Below are 23,973 nucleotides of genomic sequence, written 5' to 3'. Positions count from 1 at the left end.
GATCGTAGATCGGTTGACTAAGTCCGCTCACTTTTTAGCTGTCCATAGTACATACTCTATTGAGAAGCTGGCTCAGCTCTATATAGATGAGATTGTGAGGCTACATGGAGTTCCCGTTTCTATAGTGTAAGACCGAGATCCTCGATTCACTTATCGATTCTGGCCAAAATTTCAAGAAGCTCTCGGAACCAAATTGAAATTTAGCACTGCTTTTCACCCACAGACGGATGGTCAGTCAGAGAGGACTATCCAGACCTTAGAGGATATGTTACGGGCTTGTGTCATTGACTTTATTGGGAGTTGGGACAGACATTTGCCATTGGTGGAATTTGCTTACAACAATAGCTTTTAGTCTAGCATTGGTATGGCACCATATGAAGCTTTATATGGAAGGAAATGTCGTACTCCACTTTGTTGGGATGAAGTGGGTGAAAGAAAGTTAGTGAGTGTGGAATTGATCGAGCTAACTAATGACAAGATCAAGGTTATACGAGAGAGGCTAAAGGTAGCCCAGGATAGGCAGAAGAGCTATGCAGATAAACGGAGAAAAGACTTGGAGTTTGAGATCGATGATAAAGTTTTTCTTAAGGTTTCTCCTTGGAAAGGTAATAATTTGAATACTTTGAAGTATTAAATCTTATTGATTATACTATCATGATAAATTATGGTGTTTTATTGGATAATGAAAGGTGTGATTCGATTTGCGAAGAGGGGAAAGCTCAACCCGAGATATATTGGACCATTCCGAATCATTGAAAGGATTGGACCAGTGGCTTATCGGTTAGAATTACCTTCGGAGTTAGATCGGATCCACAACGTTTTCCATGTCTCCATGCTTAAGAAATATGTACCAGATCCCTCTCACGTCCTCGAAGCACCTCCAATCGAGTTGCATGACGATTTGAAGTTCGAGGTATAACCTGTGAGTATCTTGGATCGAAAGGATCGAGTACTGAGAAACAAGAGTATTTCAATGGTCAAAGTGTTGTGGAAAAGTGCTCGAATGGAGGAAATGACATGGGAAGTAGAGCATCAGATGAGGAACCAATACCCGCATCTATTTGTCGAATCTGGTAAGTGAAATTTTGAGATCAAAATTTTATTTTAAGGGGGGTAGAATTGTAAAACCCGACCCTATAAATACATGTCATGACATACATGCATTGAGTAGCATGTTATTACGCTAAAAAAGCACCTAAGAATAAACGAAACCTGATATTGTACCTAACGGTACACTTAAATTGATTTAACCTCGAACTAGTTCAAATAGGAATTGTAGGATGAAATTTAATATTTTATAGTCCAGGAATGACTAAAAATGATTGTTCGGAGTTCGAGGGTTCATTTGGGGTAAAATTAGAAATTTTGATATTCAAGAGTAAAATCGTCATTTTGCCACCTAAGATAATAATTTGATCATGGAGTGAAATTTTTGACCAAGATTAACTATTTGGAGTATAATTTAATGATAGGAAGTGAAAAAGTTTAATTCTGGTGATTTTTGGAGTGTAGGGGCCAAATCGTAATTTTACCACCCACGGACAAAATTTAAGATTTTGAGAGAATTTAGATCAAATTTGACAAATTGGAGAATGGTATGAGTATAAGGGATGAAAAATATGTCTATGGGCAATTTTTCAATTTTTGGGATAAAAATGTAATTTTTGACTGTTATAGGGGCAAAAGTGTAAATTTCAAAAATTACTCCACTGAGACTTTGGATAAGTCTGAGAATTTTATCTAAGCTATGGATATATGGGACAAGTGTATGGTGAAAATTTGGAAACAAATGGATGAAATTTTAAAGATGGGCCAATGGGAAAGTGACATGTGGCATTTTTTTAATGAAATAATATTATTTTAATGAAAAGTCAGCCCATTTAAACCCAAATTTTGAGTGCTGGCCGGCCATAAGGAAGAACAAGAGAGGAAATAGAGAGCAAAGGAAGAAAAAAAGAAAAACCAAAGAGAAACAAGAAAATTCAAAGGGAAATTCACGGTTTTCGACCGTTTACGCGACTAACGGTAAGATTTTTCGATTTTAGCTTGATTTCTACCTTTCCTATGCCTTTATTTCCATTTAGCATGCTTGAGGAGAGAGATCAAAAAGTGATATCAAGGTCTGGACGAAATTCTAGGGGCGAGAAATTGAAATTTTTAGGTTTTGATTTTTAGTTAAATTGATAGTTTTAGTTAGTTAAATGTGTTTAGAAATTAAATTGGGCAAGAAATCATTAAATTTTCACAATACCCACTCTTGGCTGGATGCTCAATGCTGTACAATGATGATGAATTGATTTTATTCTAAGGGAAATGAAGAGAAAATGATGAAAAACGATTAAACGTGATAGAAAAACAAAGTAGAAAATTAACCGAGTTAATGTCCCATTTTTGGCCAAATTTTCCAAGGAAGGAAGTGAGCTGATTTTTTTTTTTTAGAAGGTTATTGGCTGATATTTAATGGTTAGAAATGTTGGAGAGAGAATGGGATGATTTAGAGCTAAAATGGAGCGCGTTAGCAATTTATCGGGCAAAGTGCCAAAAATAGGTTAATACCGCGTTTAAGCCGTTTTAGGCTATTGCATTTCATACCATGCATTAGTATAGGATTTAAGTTAATTATATAGTGATTTAGCATCAATGTGATGAATTGTGTAAATTTTTGTAATGTGTCTAGGAGGAGAGCCTTCCGGAAAAGGCAAAGAAGGCGTACCTGACGAGTAGTGATCGGGGCACTTAGAAAGCTTTTAGTTTGTACAAACGGTGAGTAAACTTATTATTATTGTAAATTATCTAGAGTTTATTTGAAATGCCCTTTATGTGTTTTATGAAATGAAAACGGGATTTTTGATGTTTTAGGAATAAATGTGATAAATAAAAATATATTGTATTGATTATGAAATTGAGTAATTGGAGGCTGCAAACTCACTTGAAAAATATATATTTTCCTAGGAATGGCTTATGAGAAATGAGTATATGTGGCTATATTTTGTGAGTGCATTTGGAAAATTTATGTAAGTTGATTTTACTATGCAGGCTGGATAAATAAATAAAAGCCACGTTATACTGTCGAAATTTTATTAAAATTGGTGGGTTAGTCACTGCAGTGACGGGTTTTCGTGGACTGCCTATTGGAGGGGCACGGTAAACCCAGTTATATAGTTACTCCGGTTGTAGAGGCGAGGAGGGTAACTCCTGGGGTAGTATTAGAGCTCACTTCACGTCGAACCCCCCACGTGAATGTGTAACTCGGCCAACGCCAAGGAACGGCTGGTTTTTAAAAATAAAAATGTGTTTCACGTGTGAATATTTTAACACCCTTGGCGGACTCGGTTAGATGCCTCGGCCAAGGTATCCCCGAGGATTAGTTTTGGCTTGAGCCTTGTTTTAATAAAAGACATAAGCCTTAACAATTGTTTTGGTAAATTACAAATATTTTATGGTTTAAGAAATAAATTGAAAACATTATGAAATGGGTTGAAATTTATTGTTTAAACTTGCCTCCATTTTACTCGCCTTTAGATATTTATGATAATGTATGTTTACTCATTGGGATTGCAAAATCTCACCCAACTCCTTTCCACCCATTTTAGGTTCAGTATAGACTGTAGATAGCTGATCTCATCGAGGACTACCATTAGATCTGCATTTTCCAAATTGTAGGTTCACAGTCCTCTTTACTTTTGTTTATTCGGGGGCCCTCTTGTTATTGTAAATTAAATTAAATATTTTGGCTTACTGTATTTCAGTATGTATAAATTTATTTAGCTTTTACGCTATAAAAATTATTCACGTATAACTCTATAAATATTGTTTTATAAGAAAATAGAATATTTTCCTTAATATTTCTTTTATTTTCTTATTATATTCAAATAACCGTAATTTCGTTTTAAATGAAGATTTTAGACTTTTAAACTCATTTTGAATATGAATTATGTGTTTTGTACTGGTATATTACGTTTTAGCCAGTTTCAAAATTTTTGAGAAAAAATGACCAAAATACCCCTGTGTGGCGAAAATTTTATTTTGATTGTTTTTGATCTAAAATAGTATATATTCTCTAAAAACTCAATATTTAACAATGATTGCTCACAGGAAAGGAAAGAAACTGATATGTAAGCCTTGCGGGGTTCTGGTTGGCATTCCGGATAATGAGTGTCAATCGGGACGTCGCGGCGATTGTCATGGGCCTGAGGGAGGTTCCGGGTCTTGACATGAATGTGTAACTCGGCCAACGTCAAGGAACGGCTGGTTTAAAAAAAAATGTGTTTCACGTGTGAATATTTTAACACCCTTGGCGGACTCGGTTAGATGCCTCGGCCAAGGTATCCCCAAGGATTAGTTTTTGCTTGAGCCTTGTTTTAATAAAAGACATAAGCCTTAACAATTGTTTTGGTAAATCACAAATATTTTATGGTTTAAGAAATAAATTGAAAACATTATGAAATGGGTTGAAATTTGTTGTTTAAACTTGCCTCCATTTTACTCGCCTTTAGATACTTATGATAATGTCTGTTTACTCATTGGGATTGCAAAATCTCACCCAACTCCTTTCCGCCCATTTCAGGTTCAGTATAGACTGTAGATAGCTGATCTCATCGAGGACTACCATTGGATCTGCATTTTCCAAACCGTAGGTTCACAATTCTCTTTACTTTTGTTTATTCGGGGGCCCTCTTGTTATTGTAAATTAAATTAAATATTTTGGCTTATTGTATTTCAGTATGTATAAATTTATTTAGCTTTTACGCTATAAAAAAATTATTCACGTATAACTCTATAAATATTGTTTTATAAGAAAATAGAATATTTTCCTTAATATTTCTTTTATTTTCTTATTATATTCAAATAACTGTAATTTCGTTTTGAATGAAGATTTTAGACTTTTAAACTCATTTTGTATATGAATTATGTGTTTTGTACTTGTATATTACGTTTTAGCCAGTTTCGAAATTTTTGAGAAAAAAATGACCAAAATACCCCTGTGTGGCGAAAATTTTATTTTTATTGTTTTTGATGTAAAATAGTATATATTCTCTAAAAACTCGATATTTAACAATGATTGCTCACAGGAAAGGAAAGAAACTGATATGTAAGCCTTGCGGGGTTCCGGTTGGCATTCCGAATAATGAGTGTTAATCGGGACGTCACGGCGATTGTCATGAGCCTGAGGCAGGTTCCGGGTCGTGACAGCTTAGGTTCACTTCACGTCAAACCACCACGTGAAGGGGAACTCAGCCAATGCCAAGGAACGGCTGTATTTTTCTCAAACTAAAAATATATTTTAAGTGTATACAAAATTTTAACAACCTTTGCGAACTCGGTTGGATGCCCTGCGCAAGGTATCACCGAGTATGAGTTTTGGCACGAGCTAAAGTTTTAAGAAATTCATAAGCCAAGTTGATAACTCGATTTTTATAGATTGATTTGATTTGGTTGAAATGAGTTGAAAGGTAATGAAATTACAGTATGATGACTTATTTTAATTGTCTCCATTTACTCGACTTTAGATAGTTTAGATGATATCTTGTCACGACCCGGAACTCCCATCGAGCCCGTGACAACCGCCGCGACGTCTCAATTTACATTCATTACCCGGAATGTCAACCGAGACCCCGCAAGGCTTTAATATCAGCTTCTCATTTCCCCTGTGGGTAACTGTTTCCAAATACCACATTTTAAAAGATTTTAAACTGTTTCCAACTTAAACAAATGAAATAATAATTTTCGTCTCACAGGGGTATTTTTGTCATTTATCCCAAAAATCTCAAAAATCATCTAAAAATATAGTATGTAAGTGGAAAACACATATTTCTTAATCAAAAATAATTTTGGATGTCTAAAACATTCGTTTAAAATGGAATTATGACTGTTATAATAAAATAAAAATATTCAATAAAATATTCAATTTTCACATAAAACGATATTTTAAGAACACTGCATAAATAATTTTTATAGCGTAAAAGCAAAATAAATTCTTACATACCGTAATACAGATAACCAAAGTAATGAATTTAATTTACAGTGACACGCGGGCCCACGAATGACCAAAAGTATCAAAAGAAATGAACCTACAGTCTTTGGATGTGGCAAGTTCAACTGTAATCCTTGCCGATATCAGTTATCTACAATCTATTCTGAACCTGAAATGGGTGAAAATGAGGGTGGTGAGATTATAAAATCCCAGTGAGTAAACAAACATCACTCAAAATATCTAAAGTCGAGTAAAAGGAGACTATTAAAACATTTCATCAAACTGTAATTTATCATCTTTCAACTTATTTCAACCAAATGAAATCAATTTATTTAAAGCAAGTAATCAGTATGGCTTATGAATTTCTTAAAAAGCTTGGCTCATGCCAAAAATTATTATCATACTCAGTTATTTGGGATACCTTGGCCGAGGGCTATCCCAACTGAGTCCGCCAAGGCTATTAGAAAGTCATGTTTTTATTTTGAAAACATAGCCATTCCTTGACGTTGGCCGAGTTCCCCTTCACGAGGTGGTTTGGCGTGAAGTGAACTCTAAAAGTTATACCTCAGGAGTTACCCTACTCGCCTCTCCAACCGAGGTAAAAATATAACAGGATTCCGTGCCCCTCTAATAGGCTAGTCCACAGAATCCAGCCCACTGCAGCAGGTCAAACCCACCATACAATAAAATTTTGACAGCATGACAGGGCTAATATATTACTACCCAACCTGCAGGGTAAAATAAAGCAATTCATATAATTCATAAAAACACAACCCAGCCAGTCATGCCAATACAATAACATAAGCCATTAATTCAATTTTAAATTTACAACATATCAGTGGTCTCCAATTACTCTATTTTCAAAATCGTTATTTCGTTTCAAGACAATTTATAAAATATTTTCATTTAAACTCATTTTGTTTACAAAACATAAAAATTTACCATTTGAACTCATTTTCATAAAATTCACCAAAACCGAATAAAAACATACTTTAGATAATTAAAATGATGGTAAGGTTACTCACCGTGTCTAGAGTGAGGATTTTCGAAATACTCAGACTATTGGTCCTCGGGTGCAATTTCCTTGCCTTTATCAGAGGACTCACCACCTTGACATAGTACAAAATCGAGAAATTCACCACATTGGTACTAAATTGAAATTAAACTAATTTAGACTACTAATGCTTGATATGGAATGCAAAAATGTCTAAATTTTTGCCTAAATGCGGTGTTAGCCTATTTCGGTCTTTTACCCGATAAATTGATATACGCGTCCGTTTAAACTCCAAATTAATTTTTTTCAGTTTCTATACCTCAATTGCACCCAAATTGACTTAATGTCCCTCAGTGTGGTGCAAATTATCAGTCCCGATAACAAATTACGAAAATACCCCTAGTGGGTAAAAATTTGTATTTTTGCTCCGAAAATTTCCATTATTTTTCTAGGCTCATAATTCATCATTATTCATCATAATTCCTCAAATAACCATCAAGATCAGCAGCCAATATTCCCCTAGAAAATTCAGCATAATGGGTTTCAATGGGAAAAATTTATATTTCTAGCTTATTTTTGCTATATTTCAATATAACTTAACTAAAATCACTTAATTCAATTAAAATCAACCAAAAATCAAGCTCAAAACTCATCCATGGAGGTTTGGCCAGCATGGGTGTCCATACCCACTTTCTAATTTTGCATGGAAATGAGAAAAAAATGCATGGGTAGTGAAAATCACAAGGAAAATCAATGAAATTTACCTTTTTAATGCTTGATTTCTTGATTTCTCTTGATTTTCTCCAAATTTTTCAGGTAGGATTCTTGTTTTTTTTTTCCCCTTTTCTCCCCTGGTTTGGACAGCTGAAGAAGATGAGAATTCCGGAATTTTTACCTTTTTAAAGGCTAAAATAATATAATATTATTTTATTCATTTTTTTAATGTTTTATTAATTCCTTAAATTCTAGCCATCCATTTGTTTCCAAATTTTCACCATACACTTGTCCCACATATCCATAGCTTAGGTAAAATTCTCAGACTTATCCAAAGTCTTGGTGGAGTAATTTTTGAAATTTACACTTTTACCCCCGTAAAAGTTAAAAATTACATTTTTGCCCCAAAAATTGAAAAATTGCCCATAGACATATTTTTCATCCCTTATACTAATACCATTCTCCAATTTGTCAAATTTGATCTAAATTCTCTCAAAATCTCAAATTTTGTTCGCGAGTGGTAAAATTACGATTTTGCCCCTACACTCTAGAAATCACTGGAATTAAACTTTTTCACTGCCAAACCCTCAAATTATACTCCAATACTCAAATCATACTCCAATAAGTCAAATGGGGCTAAAAAAAATTCTTTTCTAAAAATTCCCATTGTGTCCTTGGGTGGCAAATGACCATTTTGCCCCTGGACAGTAAAAATTCTAGTTTGACTTCAAATTGATCCTCGAACTCCAAATCACCATATTAAACCATTCTGGGACTTTAATATTCTTAATTTCATTTTAAATTCTCTATTTGATCTAGTTCGAGACTTAAATTAATTTAATTGTACCATTTGGTACATTGTCGTCTTTTAACGATTTTTCTTTCAAGGCTTTCCAAGTATGCAAGCATATTGTCAATCATATGAATGACATGGAAAGTATTTTATAAGATCGGGCTTGACAACACTATCCCCCTTAAAATAAAATTTTGACCTCAAAATTTCATGTACTGAACTCAGAGAAAATGTGGGGGTATTGTTTTCTCATATAATGCTCGAATTCTTATGTCTTCCCCTTTATAGGGAATTTCGATTTGTTCACCTCATTTACCTCCAATTCAACTCAAGTATTTCACTTATGTCTATTATTATCCTTTAAAATCAGATCAACAATAACCTCCACAATTATGATCTCTTATATTGAGACATTAAGCATGCTTCTATTACTATCATTAAGCTTGAACCATAACTCCATCTCAATCATACCAATTTCGATCGCATTTTATTCTTATTTAGGTATACCAATCACTATCTTATTACTTCATTCCATATCAAACTTCTCGACTTTCATTCATTCATCCTATCCTCATACACTATTGTGTAGTTTACAACATCATTAACACGCCATACTCATTCCTGTACATATCCTCAGCGTTCAGGAAAATTAATGGCTTTAATTATTTCTACATATTTCATGTTTACTTTGCATTTAGGAAATTTCAATCTTCTTAATCCTATTAATCCATCTCATATGGCTTAATCGTACTATAGATTATATTCCCTTAACTATTTCTCCAAAATTCCTTAGGTCACCATAAATCGTCTTCTGATAAGATTCTTAATCGTTACATTATCTATACAACTCATCAAATATATTGAGTTCAAATCTTGAACCACTAAAACCATTATTCATTTAGTTGGGTACATCACTACTCCACACATACATATACATATACATTCAAATGTCTATATTCCTCATTATGTATACGAGTATCTGTTTTCAAATGCCTTCAGACTAATTTCTCTTAATTCATTCCCATCCACAATCAAGATTCAATAAAATAAGCTTCATAATTCATACAAATTCTCATCATGCCTGTGTATAGTTCCTCATCATTTATATACTTATATTCTCTTCTTATCGTTTCCAATTATATGCTTAAGTTTCCTTGTACTGTATATCATTGCATCACAATGTCATCTCCATTGAATTATAATCTATTATGCGTGTATGTTTTATAATCCCATTGGTATCTCAAAAATTTATCTTGACTTGATCATTGCATCTTATGCAATACTACAATTCCTAAAAGTCATCCTTATTCCTCGATTATCCTTCATGTCTCCTATATATTGTATCCTTATTGCATTTCGATATTGATTTGTCACTTAAAACTCAGATTCATTTGAATCATGTATGCCTCACGCATTTTCGAATTCCAATTCCCATAATATATTAAGAAAGTTTCATTATCTGACTTCATTATCAAGGTTAACTTCTATCATCCTTTATTCCACTCTTTCATATGAATATAACATCATTCTTCCTTAACTAATTTACAAATTGTACTTGAAATTACAAGACTTGAAACTAAATTCTCCTCAATTACTTTTTAATGTTAATACTTATACCACTCTCAGCTTATAGCTTCCTTTTTATAACTACATAACTTAGTGCTTGCTTTCACAAGATCCATGGCAGAACTTCTCTTGAGTATTTCCTTAGGGATATTTATTTTAAATTTATGTCTCACAACATATAATCATTTAACCCGTAACTTAGCCATTTGGCTCCTTAGCAAGTTTCAAAGTCACGCATCTTATGCCCATCATGTATAACTTATAATTCTTTCTCAAGGGCGTGTAAACATTCTTGAAACACTTAATCACTTATTTACTCTTTTATACACCAAGTATATCATTTCCATAAAGGCATGCCCAACTACTCATGCTTCAATTTATCTCCATGGGTTTCTAGCATGTCACCTAGTTTACTTGTGTTGTTACTAATCCTTTCCTTTCAACAAGGTCAAGACAAGATCAGTATATTCTCATAACAATATTCTATATAAACTCATTTGCTATATCATTATTGAATCTTTATTTACATTTTCCTCACTTGCTATTGACATCTCTTATCAGTATCTCATACATTCATCTAACCTTTCGCTCGCTTCCTCTTTAGTCTTTAACAAGACTTAATCTCTTGTCTTCTTTATTTCTTAAGATTTGACTTCAGTCATCATATTATTCATCTTAACACTCCACATGTTAATTTATTTTTATGTAGCCATCTCAAAAATTCTCTAACTTTTCTTCCTCTTACATGCCAATATATATAAGGTAATAAAATAAAAAAAAAAACTTTGTAATTTCACTCATCATCTTTATCTTAATACCTCCCAATGCATTTAAGACTCCAAACAACAAAGCTTAGCATGAAAACCAATGACCATTCTTCAACTCGTGAGTTTCATCTTCATGCCACTCTCAATTTGCTCTTGCTTGCTAGCCGTTAGGGGTTCTTAACGCGACAGTGTTTGAGAGTCAGTACTGTGGCGTTGCAACTATTTGATTTCACTTTATCCCAGCAACTCTTCTACCCTTAAAGCTACTACCTCAATTATTCACAATCGTGTGGCTTCCCTTCGAGTCTATACCACAATTAGTAAGACTAACTTTCTATCACAAGTTTGCGATCAAAACATTGATTTAACGTATTTTTTTTTTTTGCCACTAGCATTCATATATCTTTACCATAACATTTAATACGAGTTTGCTTAAGCAAAGATCTCCAAATTTATTCATAGCTACATGTATCTCAAATTGCTCATCACTTATCATCAGTCAATAAATCCCACTCGAAAATACCCTTTCCATATTGTATAGTGATTTCACCATATAGCATCACTGCACGATGTTCCTCCATTCTACTATCATGGATACTCCATAGAAATTAATTAAAAGATTTACGTGCCCTAACTAATGCTAATTCCATTTAATCATATCTTAAATACTTCAAACTTGTAAATTACAACTCCAAATGTATGTCCATATATTGATAATCTTCATATATTTCATGATCATGAAAACTACAACTTACAAACTAGCTTTCTATCATACGTACTTTATTAGAGCACTAATTTCAACTTATTTAATCTACCCTTGGTGGTATGTCAAAATCATTCCTGTCTCGGTTGCAATCCAGAGGAATCTCTCCTCTGTATATCCGTATGAGCTGGTGGAGATGGAGCAGCTACCGTAGCCCGTCCTAACTGTGGACAATCTCTCCTAATGTGACCCAGTTGATCACAATGAAAACATCGTGCAGGCCCTCTGCACGGCCCAACATGATAATTCCCACAATTTCTGCATCTACGTGAACTTCCTGAAACAGAGGAGTTTTTGCCCCTGTTTGGTGGCTGACTAGAAGATACACTTAGATTTCTCCTTTTTGCTAACTCAGCTCGCAGACTCTTATTTTCATTCGCAAGCTTCTCGGCTCTTAAAGCCATTCGCACCACCTCTTTAGCCACGGTTGCGTCCGACTCACCCATAAAAGAAACACAACTATGTTGCCTAGCCTCTTTAAGCTTCTTAGAATCAGAAACATCCAGCACTGGTGGTGGGACAGGAGGTGGGGATGGTGGTACTGAAGGAGCAGCCAGAGGAACTGTAGGAACAGCTTGACTAGCCTGAGCCTGGCCAGCAATAGCAGTAAAGAAGGCTGCTAATGCCTGAACTGCCTCAAGAGGCATAGCAAGAATACTAGTAAGTGGCAGAGGAGGTGGAGGAGTCTCGGTTTGTTCAGCAACAGGTGCTGCCCAAATGGTGGATGCAGTCGATTCCTCCTCTATTGCACCTAACTGACGACGTTGAAAACAACCTCTTCCCCTCCCAGCTGATCTAGTGAAAGGTGGTTGTTTGCGTCGAGGAGACATAATAATCTATAAGAGGTAACAAAGTGAGTTTAGGCAACCTCAGGCTCTATATGCTTATGCATGTATTTTATTCAACCTAACCTAACTTAACTCGGGGCCACACTGACGCTGTAAATTTTTAAAACAGCTTTAAAATAACTTTAAACCCAAAACTCTAATCTTTCAAACCAACAGCTCTGATACCAACTTAATTGTCACGACCCGGAACTCCCATCGAGCCCGTGACAACCGCCGCGACGTCTCAATTTACATTCATTACCCGGAATGTCAACCGAGACCCCGCAAGGCTTTAATATCAGCTTCTCATTTCCCCTGTGGGTAACTGTTTCCAAATACCACATTTTAAAAGATTTTAAACTGTTTCCAACTTAAACAAATGAAATAATAATTTTCGTCTCACAGGGGTATTTTTGTCATTTATCCCAAAAATCTCAAAAATCATCTAAAAATATAGTATGTAAGTGGAAAACACATATTTCTTAATCAAAAATAATTTTGGATGTCTAAAACATTCGTTTAAAATGGAATTATGACTGTTATAATAAAATAAAAATATTCAATAAAATATTCAATTTTCACATAAAACGATATTTTAAGAACACTGCATAAATAATTTTTATAGCGTAAAAGCAAAATAAATTCTTACATACCGTAATATAGATAACCAAAGTAATGAATTTAATTTACAGTGACACGCGGGCCCACGAATGACCAAAAGTATCAAAAGAAATGAACCTACAGTCTTTGGATGTGGCAAGTTCAACTGTAATCCTTGCCGATATCAGTTATCTACAATCTATTCTGAACCTGAAATGGGTGAAAATGAGGGTGGTGAGATTATAAAATCCCAGTGAGTAAACAAACATCACTCAAAATATTTAAAGTCGAGTAAAAGGAGACTATTAAAACATTTCATCAAACTGTAATTTATCATCTTTCAACTTATTTCAACCAAATGAAATCAATTTATTTAAAGCAAGTAATCAGTATGGCTTATGAATTTCTTAAAAAGCTTGGCTCATGCCAAAAATTATTATCATACTCAGTTATTTGGGATACCTTGGCCGAGGGCTATCCCAACTGAGTCCGCCAAGGCTATTAGAAAGTCATGTTTTTATTTTGAAAACATAGCCATTCCTTGACGTTGGCCGAGTTCCCCTTCACGAGGTGGTTTGGCGTGAAGTGAACTCTAAAAGTTATACCTCAGGAGTTACCCTACTCGCCTCTCCAACCGAGGTAAAAATATAACAGGATTCCGTGCCCCTCTAATAGGCTAGTCCACAGAATCCAGCCCACTGCAGCAGGTCAAACCCACCATACAATAAAATTTTGACAGCATGACAGGGCTAATATATTACTACCCAACCTGCAGGGTAAAATAAAGCAATTCATATAATTCATAAAAACACAACCCAGCCAGTCATGCCAATACAATAACATAAGCCATTAATTCAATTTTAAATTTACAACATATCAGTGGTCTCCAATTACTCTATTTTCAAAATCGTTATTTCGTTTCAAGACAATTTATAAAATATTTTCATTTAAACTCATTTTGTTTACAAAACATAAAAATTTACCATTTGAACTCATTTTCATAAAATTCACCAAAACCGAATAAAAACATACTTTAGATAATTAAAATGATGGTAAGGTTACTCACCGTGTCTAGAGTGAGGATTTTCGAAATACTCAGACTATTGGTCCTCGGGTGCAATTTCCTTGCCTTTATCAGAGGACTCACCACCTTGACATAGTACAAAATCGAGAAATTCACCACATTGGTACTAAATTGAAATTAAACTAATTTAGACTACTAATGCTTGATATGGAATGCAAAAATGTCTAAATTTTTGCCTAAATGCGGTGTTAGCCTATTTCGGTCTTTTACCCGATAAATTGATATACGCGTCCGTTTAAACTCCAAATTAATTTTTTTCAGTTTCTATACCTCAATTGCACCCAAATTGACTTAATGTCCCTCAGTGTGGTGCAAATTATCAGTCCCGATAACAAATTACGAAAATACCCCTAGTGGGTAAAAATTTGTATTTTTGCTCCGAAAATTTCCATTATTTTTCTAGGCTCATAATTCATCATTATTCATCATAATTCCTCAAATAACCATCAAGATCAGCAGCCAATATTCCCCTAGAAAATTCAGCATAATGGGTTTCAATGGGAAAAATTTATATTTCTAGCTTATTTTTGCTATATTTCAATATAACTTAACTAAAATCACTTAATTCAATTAAAATCAACCAAAAATCAAGCTCAAAACTCATCCATGGAGGTTTGGCCAGCATGGGTGTCCATACCCACTTTCTAATTTTGCATGGAAATGAGAAAAAAATGCATGGGTAGTGAAAATCACAAGGAAAATCAATGAAATTTACCTTTTTAATGCTTGATTTCTTGATTTCTCTTGATTTTCTCCAAATTTTTCAGGTAGGATTCTTGTTTTTTTTTTCCCCTTTTCTCCCCTGGTTTGGACAGCTGAAGAAGATGAGAATTCCGGAATTTTTACCTTTTTAAAGGCTAAAATAATATAATATTATTTTATTCATTTTTTTAATGTTTTATTAATTCCTTAAATTCTAGCCATCCATTTGTTTCCAAATTTTCACCATACACTTGTCCCACATATCCATAGCTTAGGTAAAATTCTCAGACTTATCCAAAGTCTTGGTGGAGTAATTTTTGAAATTTACACTTTTACCCCCGTAAAAGTCAAAAATTACATTTTTGCCCCAAAAATTGAAAAATTGCCCATAGACATATTTTTCATCCCTTATACTAATACCATTCTCCAATTTGTCAAATTTGATCTAAATTCTCTCAAAATCTCAAATTTTGTTCGCGAGTGGTAAAATTACGATTTTGCCCCTACACTCTAGAAATCACTGGAATTAAACTTTTTCACTGCCAAACCCTCAAATTATACTCCAATACTCAAATCATACTCCAATAAGTCAAATGGGGCTAAAAAAAATTCTTTTCTAAAAATTCCCATTGTGTCCTTGGGTGGCAAATGACCATTTTGCCCCTGGACAGTAAAAATTCTAGTTTGACTTCAAATTGATCCTCGAACTCCAAATCACCATATTAAACCATTCTGGGACTTTAATATTCTTAATTTCATTTTAAATTCTCTATTTGATCTAGTTCGAGACTTAAATTAATTTAATTGTACCATTTGGTACATTGTCGTCTTTTAACGATTTTTCTTTCAAGGCTTTCCAAGTATGCAAGCATATTGTCAATCATATGAATGACATGGAAAGTATTTTATAAGATCGGGCTTGACATATCTGTTTACTCACTGGGATTTTATAATCTCACCACCCTCATTTCCTCACATTTCAGGCTCGGGGAATTCCATAGTTAGCTGACTTTGACAAGGACCTTCATTTGGACTCGAATCGGTAAAAGCTGTAGGTTTCCAACTTTCGATGCATTTTGGATAGATGTGGGCCCACGTGTCACTATAAAGAAATTTTATTCTTTGGCTATTTGCTTTATAGTATATATGAATATAATTATCTTTTACGCTATAAGAATTATGTACCGATAGTTTTATGAAAATTATTTTACAAGAAAATAGTTTATTTTATTGAATATTTTTATTATATTCAAATGGTCAAATTTTCACTTCAAATGAACGTTTTAGATACTTAATTTTTTTTAAATCATTAAATATACATTTTCGGCTTACCTACTACATTTTTAGCAAGTTTCGAGGTTTTCGACAAAAATGACGAAAATGCCCCTGTGAGGAAAAAAAAATATGTTATGTTATGATTTGGAAATGATTTGTAATCCTTCGTATTTTGATTATTTGATAACTATTGCTCACCGGGGAAGTGCGAAAGCTGATACGAGAGCCTTGCGAGGTTTCGATCTACATTCGGGGTGAAGAATGTTTGTTGAGGCTTCGCGACGGTTGTCACGGGCTCGATGGGGAGTTCCGAGTCGTGACAATTTAGATTGGTATCAGAGCATGGTTTAAAGATCAGATATTTTGATTTTAAAGTTTTGGATTTTAAAGTTTTTGATTTTAAGGTTTTTTTAAGAAATTCACATTAACACTGCGTGGCCCCAAGTCCAGTTAAGTTAAGTTAAGTTAAGTTAGGTTAGATTGAATAGAATATATGCATCTACATATAGAAATCTACCTACTTTTGAGATGCTTAAATAATTAAACAATTACTATTTGATTGCATATAGGTTTTGAGGTGCACTGGTAACATACACACCATGTCTAGAAGAGGTGGTAATCTCGATACCTCTCATAGTATTAGCGAAGGATCTCTAGATTCTACAGCTAGGAGGAAATGGTACCTTGATATAGGTGATTCGGAAGGTGGTCCATCCCGAATTCCTAATAACAGAATTCCTCTGAACTTAGCAGAATGGGTTCATAATAAGGGGAGCTTCGAGAGTAGCGAGAATTTTGAAAGTGAGAGTAGCTCCAATACACCGAAAATTGAACAAGATTTCCTTTCGGAACAACTTGGAGAGCACTCTAGAGAATGGACGAGGGAAGAAATTGCAAGGGTATATATTCATTCTAGGAAGAGCGTGACAGTAGTCCGACACTTTCCACCAGGCTGTGGGAGAAATGTAAGGGGACAACCCGAAAAGGATAAGGAGAAAGTAATAGTGGCGAGTAAACCCCTTAGAAAAGTGTCAGGTGTACGACATTTTCCTCCCGGTTGTGGAAGAAATGTTGCATCGGTGAGTGATGAAGAATATAGGAGAATACAACAAGCCTTGATTGAGGAGCAAAGGAAAAAAAATCTCAAGAGGAGGAAAACCCGAAAGAGGATCTTCAGGAGGACTCGGAGTAGAATCTTTCGATAAGATCAGATTAAAATGATGATCCCAAGGACATGTAATATTTTCGTAGGATTTTACACTACTTTAACTCCAAGTAGATGTTGTGTAAAAGAGATAATAATTATCTGTACAAAGAATTAAAAATAGTTTGGCTTTTAAAGTATAGGACTAGAATGTATTATAAAATAGCTGTTTAAGTAACTGAAGGTATATGGGAATCTTTAGTATGATAGGGATAAATTGGTAATATAATTATTGAGGAAGGTTATAGAATGAAGCAATAAGGTTATAAATGACATTCGGAATGAATAATGTGATTATGTTAATGATTGTAATTTAAGCATGAAGGGGATTATTCAGTGATGTTATGACACTATGAGGTAATAGTTGGGCACAAATATAACCCAATGAAGTTAAAGTATAAAATATGGGGAATATAAAATTTTGATTCAGTGAAGATTGCGAGAATAAAGTGAGGAGAAAATTGGGCTGTTTTCGTAGTTAATTATACCGAAAGTCAATAAAATTATTGGAGTATAAGACAAAGAAGATAATTGGATAGGGATGACAATAAATTTGAGGAAAGTTGTAGATAGTAGGCAACTTATGTGTGGAGTGGTATATGTATTTTGAATTTATTACACTGTATGGAAAGGATGTTTTGAGGTGGAATTTTATGAATATTGATAAACGTCAAAATATGACATGAGATGAAAGTATTAATCTGGCTTAGTGTGTATGACAAGAAAATAGAAGGTACCTATACTTATGGAACTCATGATATATATCTAAAAGGGAAACCACTGGTTGAGAATGATTGCTGTGGTGACTTTGAATGCAGACAAATAGCTTTGATGAGAAAATTTCTAATAGCTACAATACTTCAGCATTGACTGTTCAACACTGTAATGCTTCGAATACCTCACGCTTATGATGCATGAGTAAGATGGGAGTGACACGATAATGAGCTTACAAATTGAATTTTGGTTATTGGTCATTGTGTTTTGTTATCTGGGAGTCTTAAATATTCTGGAGAATGTTTACCCAAATGAATTGAAAAACTTCTTTATTGCCTTGTATATAGGCATATAATTAAAAGAAAAAAAAATTGAAAGATTCTTGAAATGACTATATTGGGATGAGATACCAAGTAATGAAAGTGTGAAGGAAGAATTACGAGACTGGTATAGAAAATCAATTTATATAGAATATCATTACGAGAATTTGTAATATCTGTTTTGATACAGTAAAATGACAAGAGTTAGGAACAACATAAGGCTAATTATGTGACACCCTAGAAACCTATGAAGATGAGTTAGGGATTGAATGGATGAGTACGTATTTATATATCTTTAAGAGTAAGTGTTTTAGGAATACATAAACATCTTTGAGAAGAGATTTTAATCATACACAGCAAGTATGAAACATAAAATTTTTAAAACTTGCTGAGAAGCCTAACGGCTAAATCACAAGTTAAGGGATCATGTCAAGACCCAGAACTCCCATCGAGCCTCTAACAACCGTCGTGACGTCCCGATAGGCACTCATTACCCCGAATGTCGATCGAAACCCCGCAAGGCTTAGCATCAGCTTCTACATCTCCCAAGTGAGCAACAGTTATTAAATCTCACTTTTCAAAAAAAATCATAAGCCATTTCCAAATCAAAACAATAAAATATTACTTTCTGGCTCACAGGGGCATTTTCGTCATTTTTCTTCAAAAATATCGAAACTCGCCAAAAACATGGTGTAAAAGCTAAATATATTCATACATATTTTAAATTAAATAACTGAAGAATAAAATTTCTTTTACAGTGACACGTGGGCCCCCAACTGACTAAGAAAATGTAGGGTTACGAACCCTTACTTTCTAAGATGCAACTCCGAGATTAATTCTCGTCTTAATCAACTATCAACAAATTGTCCTGAGCCTGAAAAATGGATAGGAAGAAGGGGTGAGATTATAAAATCCCAGTGAGTAGACAGACATCATCAAAATAATCTAAAGCCAAGTAATAGGAGACAATTAAAATAATTCATCCCAACCCATATAAATAATTGGATTTCATCCAATTACTTAACATGGCTTATGCACTTTTCAAAAACTTGGCCCTTGCCAAAAATCCATTCTCGGAGATACCCCGCGAAGGCATCTTACCGAGATCGCCAAGGCTGTTTATTGTCACACACACAAACACATTTCACCTCTGACAACACAGTCGTTCCTCGGCGTTGGCTGAGTCCCAGTTTCACGTGGTGGCCAGCGTGAAGTGTACTCAAATCCTACCTCGGGAGTTATCCTACGTGCCTCTCCAATCGAGGTAAGCTCAATAATTGGGAACCGTGCCCCTCTAATTAGGCTGGCCCACGGAACCCCCGTCACTGCAGTGCCCACTTTATAATCCACCAACCAATAAAATCACAATAGTATGACATGGCTCACTTAACACAGTCAAGGCAAATCAAAGCAGTTCACATATTCTTGAAATCATAAAAATAACCAGTCATACCCACATTTATCATAAGCCATTTAATTTAAAATCATAGATAAACAACACAATCATATTATAGGTCTCCAATTACTCTATTTTTGAAATCATTATTAAATTTGCAAAAATTTTATAAAATTATTTTATAAAATCTCATTTTCCCATAAAACACAATAATTTTCCAATTAAACCATTTTTCCATAAAATCACACAATTAAATAAATCTACTCTAGATAATTAAGACGATAGTAAGTTTACTCACTGTTCTAGGAGTCGATATACTCTTATTTTCAGTCTGCGGGTACAGTCCTTTACCCGTATCTAATGGCTCACCACTTAGCCATATTCCATGGCACATATTTCAATTAAATTGTGTCTAACAGTCATAAGCTATTTCAGGCTCGATATATATGCATGATATGAAATGAAAAATGCACAAGTAGCCATCTAGACCCGATATTGACCTAAGTCGATTTTTCATCCAATAAATTGGCCAATGCGTCCAATTTCACTCCAACTTTCTCCATTTCTTTTCCAATCCCTCAATTCACCAAGCACAACTAATTAACACACAATTAGGCAAATTTATCTTCACTTTTCTTCTTGGAACTTTCGGCCATTGAAGGTTCATGGGGAAAATGGATTCTTTTCTTGTTGTTTTGTTTCTAAACATGTTTAACTAACTCTAAATACCAACATAACTCAAAATAAAACAATTCCAACATCTTTCTCTCTCCATGCACATTTTGACCAGCCATAATTTCATCATGAAAACATGTAATTTAACCATGGAAATTAAGGAAAAATGCATGGGTAAGGTAAATCACTAGCAAAATCAAAGAAATTTTACCTTTGCTTGATCAAATCCTTGAATTCCAACACTTTCTCTTTGATTTTTCTCACCTAGGGTTTGTTCTTCCTTGGTTTCTCTTCTCTTCTGGTTTGGCTGATCACTATGGGAGAAATGGGCTGATTTTTTGCCTTTTTATAAAGAAATAATAAAATAATAAAAACATAACACATGGCATTTCCTTATTGGCTCAAATTTTAAATATTTGACTTTTAATTCTTTAATTCTCCACCACACATTTCTCATGTTTATCCATTTCCATGATGAATAAAATCCCTTGGTCTTGACAAGTGTCGGGGGTGAAAATTTATCGATTTGCCCCCGGGGTGGCAAAATTACCATTTCACCCTTATACTCCAAATTATACCGAAGTTAAAATGTTTCACTTCTAAACTTCAAATCATACTCCAATACTTAATTCATACTCCAATAAGTCAAATGGACCAAAAAAAATCTTTTCTAAAAATTCTCATTTTGTCCTCAAGTGGCAAATGACCATTTTACCCCTGGATAGTGAAAATTTTGGTTTGACTCCAAATTGATCTTCGAACTCCGAATTACCATTTTGAGTCATCCATGAACTGTGAAACTCTTAATTTCACCTTAAAATTCCTATTTGAACTAGTTCGAGGCTTAATCGACTCAATGGTACCATTAGGGGCAATATCGTCTTTTAACGATTCCTCGAACTTTCTAAATCTACAAACATTCTATTGAGCATGTAAATGACGTCGTAATTATTTTATAGAACAGGGTTTGACAACACTACCCCCCTTAAAAAAAAATTTTGTCATCAAAATTTCACTTATCGAACTCCAAGAAAAGATAGGGGTATTAGCTTTTATCCAATGTTCAACATCTCATGTCATCTCCTTCGTTTGGGCAGTCTTCCACAATCCTTTAACTATTGAGATGTTCTTTTCGTTGCTCTACCTACGTCACTCATCATACATGAAATTAAAATCTTGAACCATTCAGGATCATTTTTCACTTTAGTTACCCATAGTACTAATCCCTACACATGTGGGGTTGCACTTTCATTCTCATCAATGCCTCAAAGATTTATCTTTCATGTCTTATGCATTTTTGAACTCCAATTTCCACAATACATTAAGAAAATTCCATAGCGATATTCTACATAAACTCATTTATTATATTATTCTTAAAAGCTTTATTTACACTCTCAACACTTAGTAGTTACATCTCTTATCATTATCTTACATTCCCACCTAACTTTTCATTCACTTTCTCTAAGTTAGACTTGTGCTTCATCTTCCATTACCGTAAAAACTTTTGTTGACGCACGAGTCTGTGGTTTGGAAGGTGGCTATACTAGGGTGCTACTCTCCACATTAGGCCGAATAGCTACTCCCTGCCTCGGTTGAGGTCCAGAGGAATCTCTCATCTGTAAGTCCGTACGAGCTGATGAAGATAGAGCAGCTACAGTGGCCTGTCCTAACTGTGGACAATTAGTTTTAAAGTGACTCGTCTGGCCATAATGAAAACATCGCAAAGGCCCCTAACACACCTCGCCATGAAATCTTCCACATTCTCTGCATCTGTCAGAACCTCCAAAACTCTTTTCAAAAGTAGTCACTGCAGATCCGCTGAATCTCGAAGGCCTTTGCTGTATTTGTGAAAATGATGGTCGGGAGGATGTTACCGAAACAGAAGGAGCACTCCCTAAAACAAATGAGCCTTTGCTCCTTTTTAGTGGCTGACTGAAGGACATATTCAGATTTTTCCTCTTTGCCAACTCAGCTCGCATTCTCCTATTTTCATTTGCAAGCTTCTCAGCCCTTAAGGCCATTTGTACTACCTCTTTATGGGGCTCCCTACCTGTCAGTCATTCGCTCTCTTATCTCATTGCGGAGCTCTTCCTCGAAATAATCGGCCTGATCCTGTTCAGTCTTTACTAAATCAGGCACATAAGACAGCAGCTCGTTAAATTGAGTCTCAGACTCCTCTACAGTTAAATTCTCTTGCTTCAGACTCAAAAATTCTCTCTTCTTCTCTTTTTGATGGAAATGGTTATAATATTGACTATCAAATTCCCTCAGAAAGTCTGACCAAGTTAGGAGAATAGTGGAACGAGACTTCACCGAATTCCACCATGTACGGGCTCTCTTCTCCAATAACCTCGTAGCCACTATCAGCATCATCTCATCCTCCAATCTCATATCGGAGAGTGTCTCCGAAACCTGATTAATCCAGTCCTTCGCTGCGGTGGCGTCCAACTCACCCACAAAGGACACGCAACCCAGTTGTCTAGCCTCCTTCAGCTTTTTAGAAATAGAGACATCATGTGCCAATGGAACTAAAGGAGTAACTAGTGGCACTACAGGTGGGACCTGACTAGTCTGAGCCTGACTACACATTGCGGTAAAGAAGGCTGCCATTGCCTGAATTACCTCAGGAGACATGGGAGGAATGCCAGTAGGTGGCGGAAGAATCTCGACCGGTTCAGCAGCAAGTGCCGCTCGAAAAGGGGACGCAGTCGATTCCTCTCCTCTAAGGTCTGGCTGAGCCTGCCTAAGACGACCTCTGCCCCTCTTAGCTGATCTAGTAGGGAGTGGGCGCTTACGTCAAGGAGGCATGATAATCTAAAAAGGAAACGAGGCAAGTTTAGGTAATCTCAAACTCTACATACATGCAACTTTACCTAAACCAACTTAACTTAACCTAGTTTAACTCAACCCGGGGCCACGCAGTGTCAGTGTGAATTCTTAAAATAACTATAAAAACCAAAAACTTTAAAACCATGCTTTGTTAACCAAAAGCTTGATACCAATAAAATTCTGTCCACCTCTCAGGGCATGGTGGCATTTTATGGTACCTATCAGAGCACTTAGCCTTTCCTGACCAAGCTCATAGGCGGAGAGCCATACTTCGCCACAGATCATATGTGAGAGTTCCCAGGAATAGAGCCTTTCCTGACCCTTTGCTCTGATACCAATTGAATTGTCACAACCCGGAACTCCCATCGAGCCCGTGACAACCGTCGCGACGTCCCGATTGGCACTCATTACCCTGAATGCCGATCGAAACGCCGCAAGGCTTAGCATCAGCTTCTGCATCTCCCCAGTGAGCGACAGTTATTAAATCTCACATTTCAAAAAAACTCATAAGTCATTTCCAAATCAAAACAATAAAATATTACTTTCTGGCTCATAGGGGCATTTTCGTCATTTTTCTTTGAAAATACCGAAACTCGCCAAAAACATGGTGTAAAAGCTAAATATATTCATACATATTTTAAATTAAATAATTGAAGAATAAAATTTCTTTTACAGTGACACGTGGGCCCCCAACTGATTAAGAAAATGTAGGGTTACGAACCCTTACTTTCTAAGATGCAACTCCGAGATTAATTCTCGTCTTAATCAACTATCAA

At 35.1% G+C, this 23,973-nt stretch overlaps 2 protein-coding genes and 1 long non-coding RNA gene across 3 annotated transcripts in view; all 3 read right to left on the bottom strand.

Moving 5' to 3' along the window:
- Window positions 1–23,973, bottom strand: part of LOC108663856 (uncharacterized) — a 58,942-nt gene that overhangs the window by 16,503 nt on the left and 18,466 nt on the right. The gene's annotated exons all lie outside the window — the stretch shown is intronic.
- LOC148761256 (uncharacterized) lies at window positions 5,555–7,086 on the bottom strand. Its single transcript, XR_016027851.1, has 3 exons — window positions 7,000–7,086; window positions 5,987–6,143; window positions 5,555–5,658 (listed from the first exon to the last, which is right to left on the bottom strand). It is a non-coding gene; the product is annotated as an uncharacterized LOC148761256 (long non-coding RNA).
- Window positions 11,575–14,151, bottom strand: LOC148761255 (uncharacterized). The gene is made up of 3 exons (XM_088808887.1): window positions 14,065–14,151; window positions 13,141–13,208; window positions 11,575–12,407 (listed from the first exon to the last, which is right to left on the bottom strand). Exon 3 carries the CDS (start codon window positions 12,399–12,401, stop codon window positions 11,643–11,645), a length of 759 nt encoding a protein of 252 aa, XP_088665013.1. The 5' UTR covers window positions 12,402–12,407; window positions 13,141–13,208; window positions 14,065–14,151; the 3' UTR covers window positions 11,575–11,642.

The sequence above is a fragment of the Theobroma cacao genome, chromosome 8, assembly GCF_053813885.1.
Source record: "Theobroma cacao isolate CCN51 chromosome 8, ASM5381388v1, whole genome shotgun sequence".
Taxonomy (NCBI): domain Eukaryota; kingdom Viridiplantae; phylum Streptophyta; class Magnoliopsida; order Malvales; family Malvaceae; genus Theobroma; species Theobroma cacao.
Note: the sequence above shows the minus strand (reverse complement) of the source record. Positions and strands in the feature narration are given on the sequence as shown.

Coding starts and splice junctions, on each gene's coding strand:
- LOC148761255 (XM_088808887.1), bottom strand. CDS start 12,401: ATGTCTCCTCGACGCAAACAACCACCTTTCACTAGATCAGCTGGGAGG.